This window comes from Terrapene carolina, unplaced genomic scaffold (assembly GCF_002925995.2).
Source record: "Terrapene carolina triunguis isolate 2854851 unplaced genomic scaffold, T_m_triunguis-2.0 Scaffold229, whole genome shotgun sequence".
Taxonomy (NCBI): Eukaryota; Metazoa; Chordata; order Testudines; family Emydidae; genus Terrapene; species Terrapene triunguis.
Window position 1 is genome coordinate 3,115,390 of NW_020664580.1, and position 16,170 is coordinate 3,131,559.

Here is a 16,170-nt window from a genome sequence, read left to right on the forward strand (position 1 = left end):
AGGGAACCTGAAAACAACTTAAAGACTACTCCCCAGTTCTACAGGAATGTATGAAATCTTGCTTGTAATTGAAAAAAGTATACAAAATATTAAGCTAACAAAGGTATTTTCCGTTATTGTATTATCTCAGTGCTATATGCCAAACCAGACTTCCAGGGAATTGAACTCATTTCCTGTACTAATGAAATGTAGAATTAAAGAGTAATTTATTTACTGACATTACAGAATTTCAAATTTCATCAAGTTGAGAAGTAGGCTGGAATTAGCAATTTACAGAATTTATCAAAATTATCCATAAATATGTTATGAGAGTGTTAATTACAGCCCTATGTTCAGCCACATATGGGGTTTGAAAAAAACTTTATATAGTGAGCAGGTGCACTATTGCCTTCTCTCTTCTCCAGCCCTATCAAAGCACTTCTGATTTATGAAAGCTAAAATAAAACTTCCTAGGAGAACAATATAAGCACATAGTTTTCTCTAGGTAAAAAGCATAAAACAAGCGCTAGTTCTACACTTTATTAGGGAGCTGAAATTCCCTCTAGATTAGAAACCCCAATCTCCCCTCCTATCACCCAGTTAATATCCAAATCTATGAAACAGCCAGTTTCTCAATGCAATCCACATATTTATTCTTAAATTTAAAGGGGGGGCAGGGGGGAAGTGAACTAATATGGCTCCCACCCTTTCCTTTGAGAGATTATTCCACACTCTGCTATCAAGTGAAAATTCCTAGTATTGCTATGCATTAAAATTCTTTGTTCATTTCCATCCCGTTATACCATAGCATACCCCCTCGGGAATATCCTAATCAATTTCTCTCCATCCTTTGTATTTACGATCTTTTAGATGGCTGCCCTTCGTCAATTTCATTTTGGCTGAAATTGTCAATTTTTTTATTTTAGTCAAAAAATGTTGCACGTTTTTGTTTCGATATTTCCAAGTCAAAGTTTCTCAGAACTTTACATCCCACAAAAATTTGATTTTACTTTTTGGGATGAAAGCAAATGCCAAAGTATTGGAATTTCCTGTGGGACTGAAATCATTTTTTCCAAACTGCTCTAATCACAAATTAGATGGGCAGAGCCAGTTATATTAAAGGGTTAACTATTTTAGAAAATCTTTGTCACTGTCTCTCATTTCACCCCAAATTCAGAGTACCAAAAGCTTTGCAATTACCTGTAATAAGTATCTGAAAATCTATGCAGAACAGAAAGTATAGCCTCAACTAGGAATGAGTGCATCTGCTCAACAGCAACCTGTGTGCTCGGATTCTTCACTAAAGAGGAACATTGTGTTTGAGCTCACTGTTAGATACTAACGTCATGGTAGAAATAGTGACTGAAAGAAAGGACCATGTTAATTATTAAGTTTCTAGGGTGAAAGGCTGGCCCTATAGAAGTCAGTGGGGCCAGGATTTCACCACTTCACCCTCTCCCCTCAAAACAAAGTAAATTTCTTTGTTAGTGAAATAGTCATGAAATGTTTTTATCTCGACACGCACACCATGGGGCCTTCTCCCACGGACGTCAGCTGGAGTTTTCCCATTGACTTCGCTAGTGAAACTGAAAGGCAGACAAGGGGATCACTTTGGTGGACATATTTTTTAAGAAAAAAATTATGTAACATGTTCTTTTTTTCTTACTTTTGTCCTAAGCATATTGTATATTATTACTTTGACTTTATTCTTTACTACATTTCTATTTTTTATATTCAATAAATATCCAAAATACTGTTATTCCACCTTAAAAAGCATGAGTAGTATTTTTGCATTGTATATTACACAATGAAATCATTTAAATATTATTATAAATAATGGAAAATGACTGGAGTCAATACAAGAATCCAATAAACAAAGGAGATTCTCTCCACATCACAGTGACAGCATTTAATATTTTCACTTCAACAGCTGGGATTGTCCTCAGCGTATCCTCTCCTGCAGTCAACAGTCTTACCTAAACTACTTTCACTGCAATGTTACTTTCTTGCTTCAAGACCAAAGTAATGTAGTACAAACAGATTTTATGAAAAAATTTTTATTTAAGTTCCACTTAAATTTTTTTTGTAACAAACATTGTCCCAACATTTTCCTTTCAGAATTAAATGGAAGTAAACACTTTAAAGCAGATGTACAATGTTCATTTCTTCAATATTCTGTGCTAATAGCACCGGGTCCCTGTGGATGTGTGGCAAGATATATGTTGAAACAGTAATGGAGGTCTGTTAGCCATTGCTCTTGGACTTCACCACTCTTCAATGTCTGGAGGCAAAAAGGAAACAGGTTGTAAACCACACATGTGACCCAATAAACTAATAGTACTACTCATGAAGCTTCAGTAGTTGGCTTGATATTTTCAGTTAACCAGACATTCTATTGCAAACAAGAAATCAAATACAGAGGAACCTTGTTCATTTACAACACCACGTAATTATTGAGAAAAGGAGAAGCCATCATTTGGAGTTCAAGAAACATTAGCAGAGAGACAGTACTCTAGTATAATGATAATATTAAGACTTCATTACTTTTTACAAAATCAGCTACAGATCATTTTTATGATACTATGAAGGGTGTGTGAATTTATCTGATAAGTGTGGTTCACTTGCTATTTCAGAGTGTACCATGATGCAGTCTCTATGCTATTTAAATCCTGTTTGTTTGCTTAGTTCCAATTCAGCAATTTACAATGCATTTCCAAATCATTAGTGGAAATGATTGAGGCTCTACTACAGTAGGAAGACTCACTGGCCATGTCTACAGTAAGGAGTTTTATAAAAACATTCTCACCAGGGCTACCACTAGATGATCCACAGAGAGCTCTAGGGTAGACAACACTCTAGCATGCTAGTTAAGCCAACAGGGAGTGTAACACCACAGCCACTGGCCGAGCAGGTTTAAATACCATGGTGTTAAACACCAGAAGCCAAGTCTGTCATCTTCTCTTCATAGAATATGGCAGAGGCTCTTTCAGGGCACATCTACACTTAGGGTGGTGTGTAAAGTAACACAGCATGCCCCGCTAGCATAGGTATACATAGCAGTGTGGATGGTGAGACATGGTATAGGTGAGTAGAGCAGAGTGCTACTCGGCTCAGTACATGCCCAAGCAGTCTCTCCCACATCTCAGGGAAGGCTCTGGCAGTGGGGAAGCAGCAGGCAAAGGCTCCAGCAGCTCCCTGGAGCTGTCAGAGCCTTTCCTGCTCCTGGAGCCTTTCACTGCCGGGTGTAGCTACACACTGCAGTGACAAGTACACAACCTGCCTTTCACTGTGGTGTTTAGCTACACGTGTAGTTCCCTGTACTCTACACGCCACCCTAAGTGCAGCTACAGCCTTACTGGCTCCTGGGGACATGATAGGCCTGGGGGAATGCATAGGCTGTGGCTTTTCAAGGAGCCACCTACTGAAGTCTAAAAAAGCCACATTTGCCCTCCTGCTTTAAAGCTAAAGGACATCCTAACCCACTCCATCAAAACAAGTAACCTATTTGAGACACCTGCTTTTCAGATCAACAGTCCCAAAACAAGTACAGTAATACTGCTGAGAAATCCTGGCTGCAGCCCACTCAGCAAACAGAAGCAGTAAGTGCTGCACCTGTTAGAACGGTCATGTTTTGGGGTTACACAATGTTCCCCAATTAGACAGCAGGAAGCCTGACACCACATGAACTGCCCTTCTTTCAAGATTAGGCCTCACTGATTCGTGCTGGGTCTCTGTTCTTTCTCCCCCACCCAGGTAGTGAAGTGTGGCTGTACATATTTTAGGAAAGTTTGTTCCAATTTGATGCTGTTCTATAACACAGTGACAAACTATCAGGTTCCTCATTTTTCACAAATGTCAAATGTTTTACTGTTTTAGTGTAAACTCATGGATTGACCCTAGTTTGTCTCCCTCACTGAAGTCCCTTCTACATCAAGTGGTTGTCTGTAACAAAAATAACCAACCTCAGATGCATTTTGCCACTGAATAGATTCTGGTGTCCAGGGCCCCTTTACTTGGATAGTGTTCCCCATGGCTACCAGTTTAGAGGTTGGTCTTCCTTGTCAGTGAGAGCCTAAGCAGAGAAATCTGCACAGCAGCAATGGAATGGCCTTCCTGACACTGATTGATAGTGGCGTACTGCACACCTTTGGCATTCCCAGAGAATGCCTCATGACACAGCAGCCAGTGAGGATCATCACTGATAAGTAGCACATGTTCAGACAGGTAGCCCCCCTATTCTGTGGGCTGCCCTGTCAAGGCATACAGAAGGCAGCTATGGACCAAAATTTGGACTTCACAAGCCACATTCTGGCCGCCTTTTTTTTGTATGTGATTTGAATGAGTGTTGTGTGCAACTTAGGGTTGTTGAGGTTTATTCTCACTGCTAGAATAAGATATTCTTGAAGTCTTCTGGGAAAAAAATAATTTCATACCATAATATCCTTGACAATCTGTTGCACAAGAAGTTCACTTGTCACCATGTGACTCCTGAGCTGTCCATGCTGCATTAGCAAACGCAACAACTGACCAATGACAGGCAGTTCTTCCCGACAGGCCCTGCTCACTTGAAGACTCTGCAGCATCAACCTAAACACTCGTGGCACGAGAGCTAGCACTGAAATACACGATCCCCATAACGTGTCCCTGGGGAGAGGAAATAACAAGCAATTAACAGTTGGCAATTTCTCAAGCGCAGAATAGAAGTGTGTGGAAAGTGTGCTCCCAGGCCATATCCTTATCTGCACAAGTCAAGGTGTCCATGAAGTTAAGATTGATAGATTTGATAGTCTGTTTTCAACTATACACACATGGCAATTCATGGGGATGCAGTGAATCCACATGAAGGAGTATTCGAGAAACACAACAATATTCCACAAGGGTCATACAGCAAGTAAAGGAGAATAAAATTTACATCCACTCCTGGACCTTACTGATATTGAGGAAGCCTTTGTGTTAACTTATGGTGGTAATTAGACCCCTTCCCCAACCAAGGAGAGATAAAGACAGTAACTTTTACTGTGTGTGTTTAAAAGGCACAAGAAACTAGCAGGGAGAGGGACACAAGGTGTTTATCAATCATAAAATAATAACTACCGTATATACTCATTCATAAGCCAAATTGTTTTAGTAAAAAAGGGAAGCACCAGAGACGGGGGTCGGCTTATGAACGGGTATAGAGAGGGAGAGGTGGGACACAGCCCCTCCCCCCAACAGAGGGAGCAAGGAGAGGCAGCACAGCCAGAAGAGAAGAGGTGGGGCCACTTCTGGCCACGCTGCTCTCCCCCCAGCCCCCGAAGCAGCTGCAGCTCCGGGGCTGGCAGGCTGCAGCCGTGCTGCTCAGCCCCACTCCCCAGAGCGGCCTGTGGCCGTGCCACCCGAGCACCGGAGCACGCTGCGGCCGTGCCGCTGGAACATGCTGCGGCCGCACTGCCCAGTCTGGCCTGCCGGAGCAGGCTGCGGCCGCACTGCCCAGCGTGCCGGAGCAGCTCCAGCCAGACCAGAGACATCCTCCCCTGGCCCTCCCCAGATAAGATGGGAAGGGACGGGATGGAGAGCGCGAGGGGGTCCCGGGATGGGGTGGGGTCATGTGGGGGGTAGTCACAGGGGTTACTCCCCTGACCCCCAGCTTCTCCCCTCAAAAAATTTCCCCACCAGTTGCTGTCCCGGCCCGTCAGGGTAAGCAGCTGGCGTGCCGGGACACTTTGTTTACTTAGGTTTACCTCCGTGCCTGCAGACGCGCAAGGTAAACAAACCAGAGAAGCACCAGACCACCAGTGGCTTATCCTGATGGCCTGCGAGCCAAAGTTTGCTGACCCCGAATTACAGGGTCGGCTTATGAACAGATTATATAAAAATTTCCACTTTTACTTATCCATCTTGGGGGGGGGTCGGCTTATAAATGAACCGGCTTATGATTGAGTATATATGGTAAGTCCTACATACAGTTTTTAATGTAAATTCTAAAACTAAAAACTAGGGCTGTCAAGCAATTAAAAAAATTAATCACGATTAATCGCGCTGTTAAACAATAGAATACCATTTATTTTCAATATTTTTGGATGTTTACTACATTTTAAATATATTAATTTCAATCAACAGAATACAAAGTGTACAGTGCTCACTGTATATTTTTTATTACCAATATTTGGCACTGTAAAAAACAAAAAAAAATATTTTTCAATTCACCTCATACAAGTACTGTAGTGCAATCTCTTTATCATGAAAGTTGAACTTACAAATGTAGAATTATGTACAAAAAAATAACTGCATTCAAAGATAAAACAATGTAAAACTTTAGCGCCTACAAGTCCACACAGTCCTACTTCTTGGTCAGCCAATCACTCAGACAAACAAGGTTGGTTACAATTTGCAGGAGATAATGCTGCCTGCTTCTTGTGTACCATGTCACCTGAAAGTGAGAACAGGAGTTCACATAGCATTGTTGTAGCTGGCGTTGCAAGATATTTACGTGCCAGATGCGCTAAAGATTCATATGTCCCTTCATGCTTCAACCACCATTCCAGAGGACATGCGTCCATGCTGATGACATGCATCCATGCTGAAGACGGGTTCTGCTCGATAAAAATCCAAAGCAGTGTGGACCAATGCATGTTCATTTTCATCATCTGAAAGTAGGAAGTAGGACTGAGTGGACTTGTAGGCTCTAAAGTTTTACACTGTTTTGTTTTTGAGTGCAGATATGTAACCAAAAAAAATCTGCATTTGTAAATTACACTTTCACGATGAAGAGATTGCACGTCAGTTCGTGCATGAGGTGAATTGAAAAATACTATTTCTTTTGTTTATCATTTTACAGTGCATATATTTGTAATCAAAAATAATAATATAAATTGAGCATGGTGTACTTTGTATCCTGTGTTGTAATTGAAATCAATATTGAAAATGTAGAAAAACATCCAAAAATATTTAATAAATTTCAATTGGTATTCTATTGTTATAAGTGCGATTAATCGCAATTAATTTTTTGAGTTAATCACGTAAGTTAACTGCAATTAATTGACAGCCCAACTAAGAACCATTTGATATGAAAACAATTCTTCTCTTTATTGTACAGCGGTTAACATGTACACAATCTCTCCATTACTGAGAGGACAGCTATAGTCCCTGAAATCCAACCACCCGCAGATAGTGATCAAACCAGCAGTCAAAGGGTGTGCTATAATAGTCCTCAACTGTGATGACTTCATTAACAAGGCCAATCGTCAACTCTCCGACACCACCTACTGCAAAGTACTCAACGAAGGCCCCGCACCACAATTCAGCCAGGAATTTAAAGATATCATCAAATCCTTCTCCAGAAAACTCCAACAGAAACTCTACAACCTCACCCCCCCCCCTTACCCCAAGGACCTTCTACATGCTTACCAAGATACATAATCAAGGGAACCCAGGCAGACCCATATCTGGCCATGGCACTCTTACTAAAGGAATATCAAAACTCATAGAAACCATGCTCAAAACCACTCACCACACAAAGGGCCAGATTCCTGCAGGACACAACTGACTTTCTCCAGAAACTCTGCAATACTAACAACTTTTCTCAGAACACCACCCTTGCCATGATGGATGTCACCTCCCAATACACCAACATCCCTCACAACGAGAGCATCGCTGCCTGCCCCAGATATCTACACGATAATGGACAGCCCTCAGATATCCACCCCAAACAGATAGTCAACCTCATCCATTACAACTTGTCTCTTTCACAAATAAAAGATGAGGTACTATCTATCTTGTTTCTTTAAAAAAAAAATACATTCCATCTACAATGGTAAACATACTTGCGTGGTTTAAATATATCTAGCCTTTTTTAGTCAAACTGATTTCCAAATTCTATAAAATCATGTTTGAGAAGCTTTGCTAAAGCTCAATATTCTAGTTAGTTAAGCGTATAGACTAATTAAAAGCACCAGTGTCTTAGAACAATGACTTTCTAAATCCAAGAATTTTAAGTGACACTTTCACTGTTCCTAATGAACCAAAGGCTAAATCCAAAGATTAAGGTATGAATGCCTACCTTTCCAGAGCCAAGATATAATATTGTTTTCTGACATAACCTACAACAACTATAATAAGCAAAAGCTTTGAAATAACTTTTTATAATTCCAGCTAACCGTACATATGGTGGGGTTTTCCTAAATCCAACAATTATTTCAGAATAAGCATGAATAGGGGCCAAAGCACAAAGTGAAACAAGTCACAAGTATTCAAACATAGATGTTAAATTAAAGAAATTCTCTGTCATTTACAACAAGCATTACCTCTTCCGCACATGTTCTGCATCCTCTTTGTCTAAAGTTAACAGGAAGTAAAGAAGACTATAACAGCAAGAGGCTAGAAACTTGTGTAGATTTTCACTAAGGATGCAAGCTTGATCCAGGAGCTTACTTATGGCACACAAAACAGATCCAGCTGTGCTATCAGGTATTACAGCCAGTCCAACCTAGGAGACAAAGCAAGTTCATTATCTCTGATAGAAACAGTCTTTTATTGGTATACAAACACAGCTAGAGTAGAACATTTCTCTTCTAGAATATCACAAAAAAATCACTTACCCTCCTATGCAAATTAATACTTTCAACAACTTTTTAAAATTGCCCTCATTTTTCCCTTGGGAAGCAACTCCTATGTTAAACTGAAGGCAAAATATTAACATAAATCTAAATATCCAGTAATAATAAATACAATATGCCATATAGCAATGTTACATTTATTACGTTTAGTTAAACAAACATTTATTCCAGCTCAAGGTAAGGATTTAAAGCAAAGATGATCAGAAAAACAAAAGCAATGGCCAATTGGTGTTGCTTTTCTTGGCTGGGGGTGAACAAGTTCTCCGTGTTTCACAAGAAGCCCTATTTTTCTTCCACTTGAAATTTCCCAATCCAAAAGCCCTGCATCACAGCCACCACTTCTCCCATCAAGGACTAGACAGGACTCACTTGGACCCATGAGCACTGCTGCCTAATGTAGACAGGTCACTCTTGAGCACAGAACCTAGGCCACACACAGAAACAAACTCTTGCAGTGTTCCCAGCCTACAAAGCGAAACAACAGGATCCAACATCAAATTGAAGAGCACTAATCTGGGGTACGAGTCTGGATCCATAATGCTTTGAGAAATTTTCATTTGAGGTCACCAGTAAAGAGTAGACACAAATTTCCTTCACTACACATCTCTGTATAGCCAAATAGGAACTTAATGTTCATTTATCAGTAATTACAGTAGTTTTTATAAAATCTTCCAATGTCCTATGACCGCTGGCAACATGAAGAGATAGTAAGCAGGTAGCCCAAACAACAGGGAAGGGCAAACCACACATACAGCACTCATCTCAAACATAACTAAAAAGGAAACGAAGCTTCCTTCATTTGTGGTTTGTTTACATGGCTCAGCAGGAAAGAGACTCAAAAGATGTTTTAGTTTTGGCAAATAATAAACTTTACTTTATATTCAGTTCTCAGATCGCTGACCCACAAAGTAGATTTAAAAGGGGAGTTGAATAATCATCCCATCTACTGCATATGCCCCAAAGAACCCTCAACTGGTTTACTCTGTGAAGAGACTAACAAAGGATCCAGTCCTGCAACACAACGGAGCATCGAGTTAAACTTCATGAATAGTGTTAAAGCGAAGGATTAGCGTAAAAATAGTAGTCACTATACCAAAAGAAAGAGATACGGTCCAAATACGTTAATAGGACTTCTGGGTGATTTTAATATAGCTAACTTCAGTATTAGAGTGTCTCAAGTGACAGGAGAGGAAATCTGCTAAATAGGCTTAACTGCTGAAATCATGAGAATGAGAACAAAGACAGCTGGAAAGTTCATAAATAAGATGGCATTTATTTATAAAAGTTATTTTCCTTTAAAAAATGCCAATGGAAGAGCAACAGAATGGGGTGTGTTTCCTTTTAACTACAGCAGACAGCAAGCAGGAATTACTGCTAGGTAGCCTGTCCCCTTTTTATACCCTTGTTTAGGGGCATAAGGAGTTAGGTAGCCTGGATGCAGACACTGCTAAGCAGAAAATGTCAATTTCATGCGCACTGAGGCATTTATAAAGAGTGGGGATCCACACAGATAATGCTTGAAGAACTGATTCTTTCTGTACAAAATGCTTTATGCTGAAATAAATATTCTCCTTCAAATCAGATGGTAAATATCAGTTTTAGCCAATCATGCATCTCTATATCTGGGAAGTGATCAGCTAATTTCTTGACTGAGTCTTTGGCACTTGGGAGATTCCAAGAATATTTTATTGCATACACCTGATTTTTTATGTTTGTTACATCTGATAGATAATTTAACATCCTGACTCTCAATGTGTATAGAAGACAGTTATTCATAGATTCTAAGGCCAGAGGGTTCATTAGATTATCACCCTATTTCTGCATCAAGCCCATCACTTCTGCTTGCGCTAGAACAGAGGTCTCAACAGGGAGGTGTGCCGCTCATCAAACTTTCTAAGGGAGGAGCGGTGAGTCTTCTAATAATGGCATTGCAACGTGGAGCATGGAGTCTCAATGCCACTCAAATATGGCCCGGCTGCCCCTCTGTTATGCCAGATAGAGGGGTGGCCAGGCCAAATTTGAGTGGTGTTGCAACCCTGTGCAACAGGTCGCAACACCACTCACTCAAAGGGGTGAGTGGGCCAAATTGGCGGTAGGAAGAGACTATGTAACCATCTGATGGTGGGTGACACATGCTAATCGCTATCAGGTCAATCCACAGTGAGCTAAGGGAAGGGCCTGTCATTTTAAGAGTAGGAAGATAGCAGATATTCCTGCTATTTTGGACTGTCTCATGGTTTTGCTGGCCCAGGCAGAGAAATGTTTCCATTTGGCTAGGTAACATTTTCTGGTGAAGAATGTTTTGCACAGCTTCACAGCAGGAACATTATAGGCTCGACATCCATCCATATACCAAACTGTGAGATAAAGAGCATCAGGTTTGGGATTCCTAACCCTACCATTTTTCTGGGTCAAAAGATCCGGTAAGGTCCAAATGCTGATGGGCAGATGGGATGACATTTGTAGGAGGCTTGGTAATCAGAATTATCTGGGAGCAATGAGGATGACTTGTGACTTGTCTAGTCAAATCTTCTGCAGAACCTGACATAGTAGTGGCTGGCAGGGAAGGCACAACTGAAGTGATCAGTCCAAGGTAGGAGATGAGCATCACCCTGGAGTGCTGACTCTGAGCTCCCTTGGAGCAGTATATGTTGCACTTCTTGGGGGTTCCCTAATGAGTGAAGATACTGTTTACTACTGAATCATATAATTGCCACTCATGTTGATGGTGAAATGCCCGCTGAGGCTGTCTGCCAGTGAATTCTGGGTACCTGGGAAGTACACTGCCAATAGGATGATGTGGTTCTGTATACACCATTTCCATGCAGAGGGGGACGGAGCATGCTCCTTCCTACTGGTTTACATAGAAACGGGCAGTTATGTTTTCCAACATTATCAGGATGGGATGGGATAGTATGAATGGCAGGAATGTTTTCCAACCTTCTCGTACCGCTCTCAGTTCCAGAAGATGCGCATTTGAGCTTCCCAAGGTGTCAGAGTGCCTTGCTTTGTGTGATTGTACATGTGGGCTCCCCAGCCCATCAGAGAGGCATCTGTAATTATCATTTTGTCTGGTGTAGGGGCTAGAAAGGGAACTCCCATGGACACATGTCCAGGGTCACTCCACCATACCAGAGAGACCCTCACCTGGGAAGGAATTATCACTATAGTATTCATGCTGTGCTTGCTTGGTCTATACAATGTTTGGAGCCAAGCCTCTAGGCAATGGAGGAGGAGTCTAGCAAATGGCAATGCATAAATATACGATGCTTCTCCCTGTTGGAGAAGAGACACTACCTCCTGAAGGAGGAGCCTTTCACGAGAGTGGTCCCTGAAAAGGGACAGGGAAGTGAGTTTTGGGGGAGGTGGGTAGAGAATCTTGATGGTATAGCCAGAACGGATGATATCCAGAACCCACTTGTCTATTAATGCTACTCAATTGTGGGAAAATTTTGCAACCAGCCCCCCCAAATAGATCTCAGAATTAGGTAGCGATGGCATTGATACGGATTTGCAACTCTCTAAAAGTTGTCAAAAATATCCCTTGGCTGGAATGTAAAGTTGAGTAGCCATAGTTGAAGTAGAAAGCACAAGGTATCTTGGACTCTACATTTTCTGTCATTTGCAGGGTGGCTCTTAGGAGCACTGGTGATAGAAGGATTGAGGCAAGGCCTTGGTTTGTAGGGTTGTTAAAGGTATTTTATCTTTGGGGCAAGTGTATATATGCCCAGGAAACAGAGGATTGCCCTTGAGTCTTTCAATAAGTGCGAACACTTGTCCATCCTCTCATTGAAAAGATGAGTCTCATAGAAAGGTAATACAGTGTTTTGAAACCCCGAAGAGTGCAGCCATTATTCCTGTCACATTACAATAGTGGCTGTCATTGCTCTTGATGCCGTATCAGCTGCACTGACTGCAGCTTATAAAAAGAGATTCTGGCCAATAGTTTGCCCCCACCAATAAGGGCTTGAATCTAAGCCCTGTCCTCCTGGGGCAACTTGTCCCTAAAGTCTAGGGACTTAGAGTAATTCAGGAAATTGTATTTGGTGAGAAAGGCCTGATAGTTTGAGATTTTAAACTGCAGGCTGATAGATGTAATCATCTTCCTTCCCAGAAGTCTGAGACGCTTGGCCTCCTTATCTGCAGGGATGTCCCTTAGGTGTTGTCTGGCTCTTTGCATGGCCGCCTAGACCACTGAGGAGTTTGCAACAGGGTGGGCAACAAGAACTCCCCTCCTTTAGCCAGGACAAAGAATCACTTCTCTGACCACTTGGAGGGGGGACACATGTAGCTAGTGTGTGGCACACAACGCTTGTCAGTTCTAATGACTTCATTTACATTTCAAACCTGAAGGTTGCAGGATATCCAGGAGCTTATGCTGAGGGTCCTGGATCTCCTCTAGGGAGATCTGGAGTTCTTCCGCCTCTCCATAACAGCTCCTGAAACGGTCTATAATCATCTGGGGGAGGTGCAGAGGCTGGAGTGACTGCTTCATTAGGTGACTAGGACAATACCATGACAGAGCCTAGCGGAACTGGCAGATCCAGCTCATCTTCCCCTTCTTCTGTGGGCTCAGAGGTTTCAGACTGACATCTTGGAAGAGAATGGTAATAAGACTACCTGTTGGAATGACAGATTCCAAGTAACATGCGTAAGGGTCCCAAATAAGGTCAGCATGAGGAATCAAAAGGCGGGTTGTGGTGGCATTGGGTACACACTGGTCCCAAGGAGCAAGTTCTTTCCTGGGTGTCCAAACCAGGTTCCAGGAGATTCTCAATCCCCTATCTGGGCTGAATTCCTTAGGTAGTGGAGAAGCAGTTCCACTGGTACATCTGACTTTCTCAACGATTAAAAGGTCGGATCCAGCTCCATCTGTGGTGCTGTCAGCATCAATGAGAGGAAACTGTGGATAGAGGATGGGATGGGTGTAGGTTTTTTCCAGAGTCCTAGATTCCTGCAGACATTTGTATCTCCCTGGTGAGGATCAGTTCCAGTATCAAGAGAGATCGTGGGTCCGGGAGGACAAAGATATTGTCTGGACTAGTATAAGTCACTGGCACATTCAGAAGTTGTGTCTTGTCAGTCCATACCATCAGAGTAGGTGTAGACAGCAGTTCCTCATTGGGCCACGACAGTACCGTCACTGAATGAGTCTCCGACCGCACGGTTTTTGATGATACTGGCAGTTCCTGTTCCTTAGAATCCCAGTGTTTCATTTTAGGTTGCACCGCAGTCAGTGTCAAAGTCAATGCGGAGGCTGGTACCAAAGGAGTCTTGCGCCTATACGTCTTTTGAACATGACCATGTGGCTTAGGAGGACCTGAGTCCTTATGGCTTGGGTGTAAAGGCTCAACCAACTTTGACAGGGAGGGATCTCTCCTCTTAGTGAGTCTAGGAGAAGATCTGGTTTTATGTTTAAGACAGTGCCCTTTACTCTCACGAGGGGGACTGTACAGGGGGCTCTCCCTGGCCCGGGCCTGTCTGGGGTCTCATGGCATGCTCTATAAGGTGCTTCCAAAGGCAAAGCTCTTCTGACTGCCATACGCCGCTGGGAAAAGAGCAACAGATACTTCACTGGGCAAAAAGAACAGGAGTACTTGTGGCACCGTAGAGACGAACAAATTTATTTCAGCATAAGCTTTCGTGGGCTACAGCTCACTTCTTCAGCTGCATAGAGTGGAACACACAGACAGAAGATATTTATACATACAGAGAACATGAAAAGGTGGAAGTACGCATACCAATTGTAAGAGGCCAATCAATTGAGATGAGCTATCAGTAGCAGCAGAAGAAAAAACTTTGAAGTGATAATCGAGATGACCCATAGAAGGTGTGAGAACTTAACATGGGGGGGAAAAATTCAATTAGTGTAATGACCCAACCATTCCCAGTCTCTGTTTAGGCCTAAGTTAATTGTGTCTAATTTGCATATTAATTCAAGTTCAGCAGTCTCTCTTTGGAGTCTGTTTTTGAAGCTTTTTTGTTGCAAAACTGACACCTTCAAGTCTGTCACTGAGTGATTAGAGAGGTTGAAGTGTTCTCCCACTGGTTTTTGAATGTTATGATTCCTGATGTCAGATTTGTGTCCATTTATTCTTTTGCGTAGAGACTGTCCAGTTTGGCCAATGTACATGGCAGAGGGGCATTGCTGGCACATGATGGCATATATCACGTTGGCAGATGTGCAGGTGAACGAGCCCCTGATGGTGTGGTTGACGTGGTTAGGTCCTATGATGGTGTCACTTGAATAGATATGTGGACAGAGCTGGCATCGGGCTTTGTTACAAGGATAGGTTCCTGGGTTAGTGTTTTTGTTGTATGGTGTGCGGTTGCTGGTGAGTATCTGCTTAAGGTTGGGAGGCTGTCTGTAAGCGAGGATTGGTCTGTCTCCCAAGATCTGTGAGAGTGAGGGATCATCTTTCAGGATGTTCACTGGGCAGAATATGAGTTTCTCTGAAGCAGCAGAGGCAATACAGTGGTCCTTGGTGACCAAAAAGGAGCAGGGACAGGAGGTGCAGTTTTTGAAGCCCAATATGCTGGGCATAATCTAAGTCCCACACCAGGAACGCTAGGAGTGTTCCCCAGGGCGAGGATTTTAACACTAATTAGGGAATTTTAGCAAAACACTAACAACAAAAAAGGTCGAATAATATTTACAGAAAGAAGAGAAAGTGTCACTCCAGACACTGGAGGATTCCAATCCAGACCATGCTGTGGTAAGAAGGAACTGGAGAGGTGGTTGGTCTGGTCCACCCTTTTACCCTTGTTGTGGAGCACAAGGAGAGTAGAGGTGTGGACCCCTTGACAATACCTGAAAGAATTCACTGGTCTCAAGATAATGAAGCACATGTTTACCCACAGTGGAATACACATAGGAACCAATAAAGGAAGAATAAAGCATTGAGCACAATATTTAGCAGAGGCACCTAGAGCAAAGGGCACAGGTTCTGGTCACTCCAGTACAGAATGTCAAAACAGTGGAGAAGATTCAGTAAAGAGCAGGAAAACGGATCAAGTAAACATTCAAGTAAAACAGAGCATTGACGAATGTACTGCATGGAACATTTCCACACAGGAGAACTCCTGCATTCAAATGCTTAAACTATATTTCCCTGATAGCAGAATCCTCCTATATTTGAGTTGTGCTTCAAACTTCTCTGATAGAGTCTAGGTATGTTTCATGTTATGGAGGAATATTTCAGCCACAAGAAATGGTTACCAACCTTTTCCTGTAACTGTTGTTTTTCCAAGATGTGTAGCACATGTCCATTGCACTATAGATGCATGCATGCTTCACTCACAGTTGTCAGAGATTTTTCCCTCAGCAGTACCTGTCGGGGCGGCACAAGTGACCTCTGTTGCCTCACACCACTACACAGAGCCATAAAGGGTGGAGCTACCCCTGACGCTTGTTAATTCCTTTCTCCCATATAGACTCCAATAGAGAGGGGACGTGGGAAGGGTCATGGAATGGACATGTGCAACACATTTCAAAGAGTAACAGTTACAAGAAAAGGTTAAAAGCAACAGAGGGTCCTGTGGCACCTTTAAGACTAACAGAAGTATTGGGAGCATAAGCTTTCGTGGGTAAGAACCT

The 16,170-nt window shown here is 42.3% G+C and overlaps 1 protein-coding gene across 1 annotated transcript in view; it reads right to left on the reverse strand.

Annotated features, from left to right (window-relative positions):
- Nucleotides 1–2,121: 2,121 nt before the first annotated feature.
- TEX10 (testis expressed 10) overlaps nucleotides 2,122–16,170 on the reverse strand; it is a 116,034-nt gene continuing 101,985 nt past the window's right edge. The window contains exons 13-15 of the mRNA XM_024193603.3: nucleotides 8,262–8,443; nucleotides 4,413–4,623; nucleotides 2,122–2,260 (exon numbers count right to left, since the gene is read on the reverse strand). Of these exons, the coding sequence (XP_024049371.2) occupies nucleotides 2,147–2,260; nucleotides 4,413–4,623; nucleotides 8,262–8,443 (507 nt within the window). The 3' untranslated portion in view covers nucleotides 2,122–2,146. The remainder of the gene's footprint in view (nucleotides 2,261–4,412; nucleotides 4,624–8,261; nucleotides 8,444–16,170) is intronic.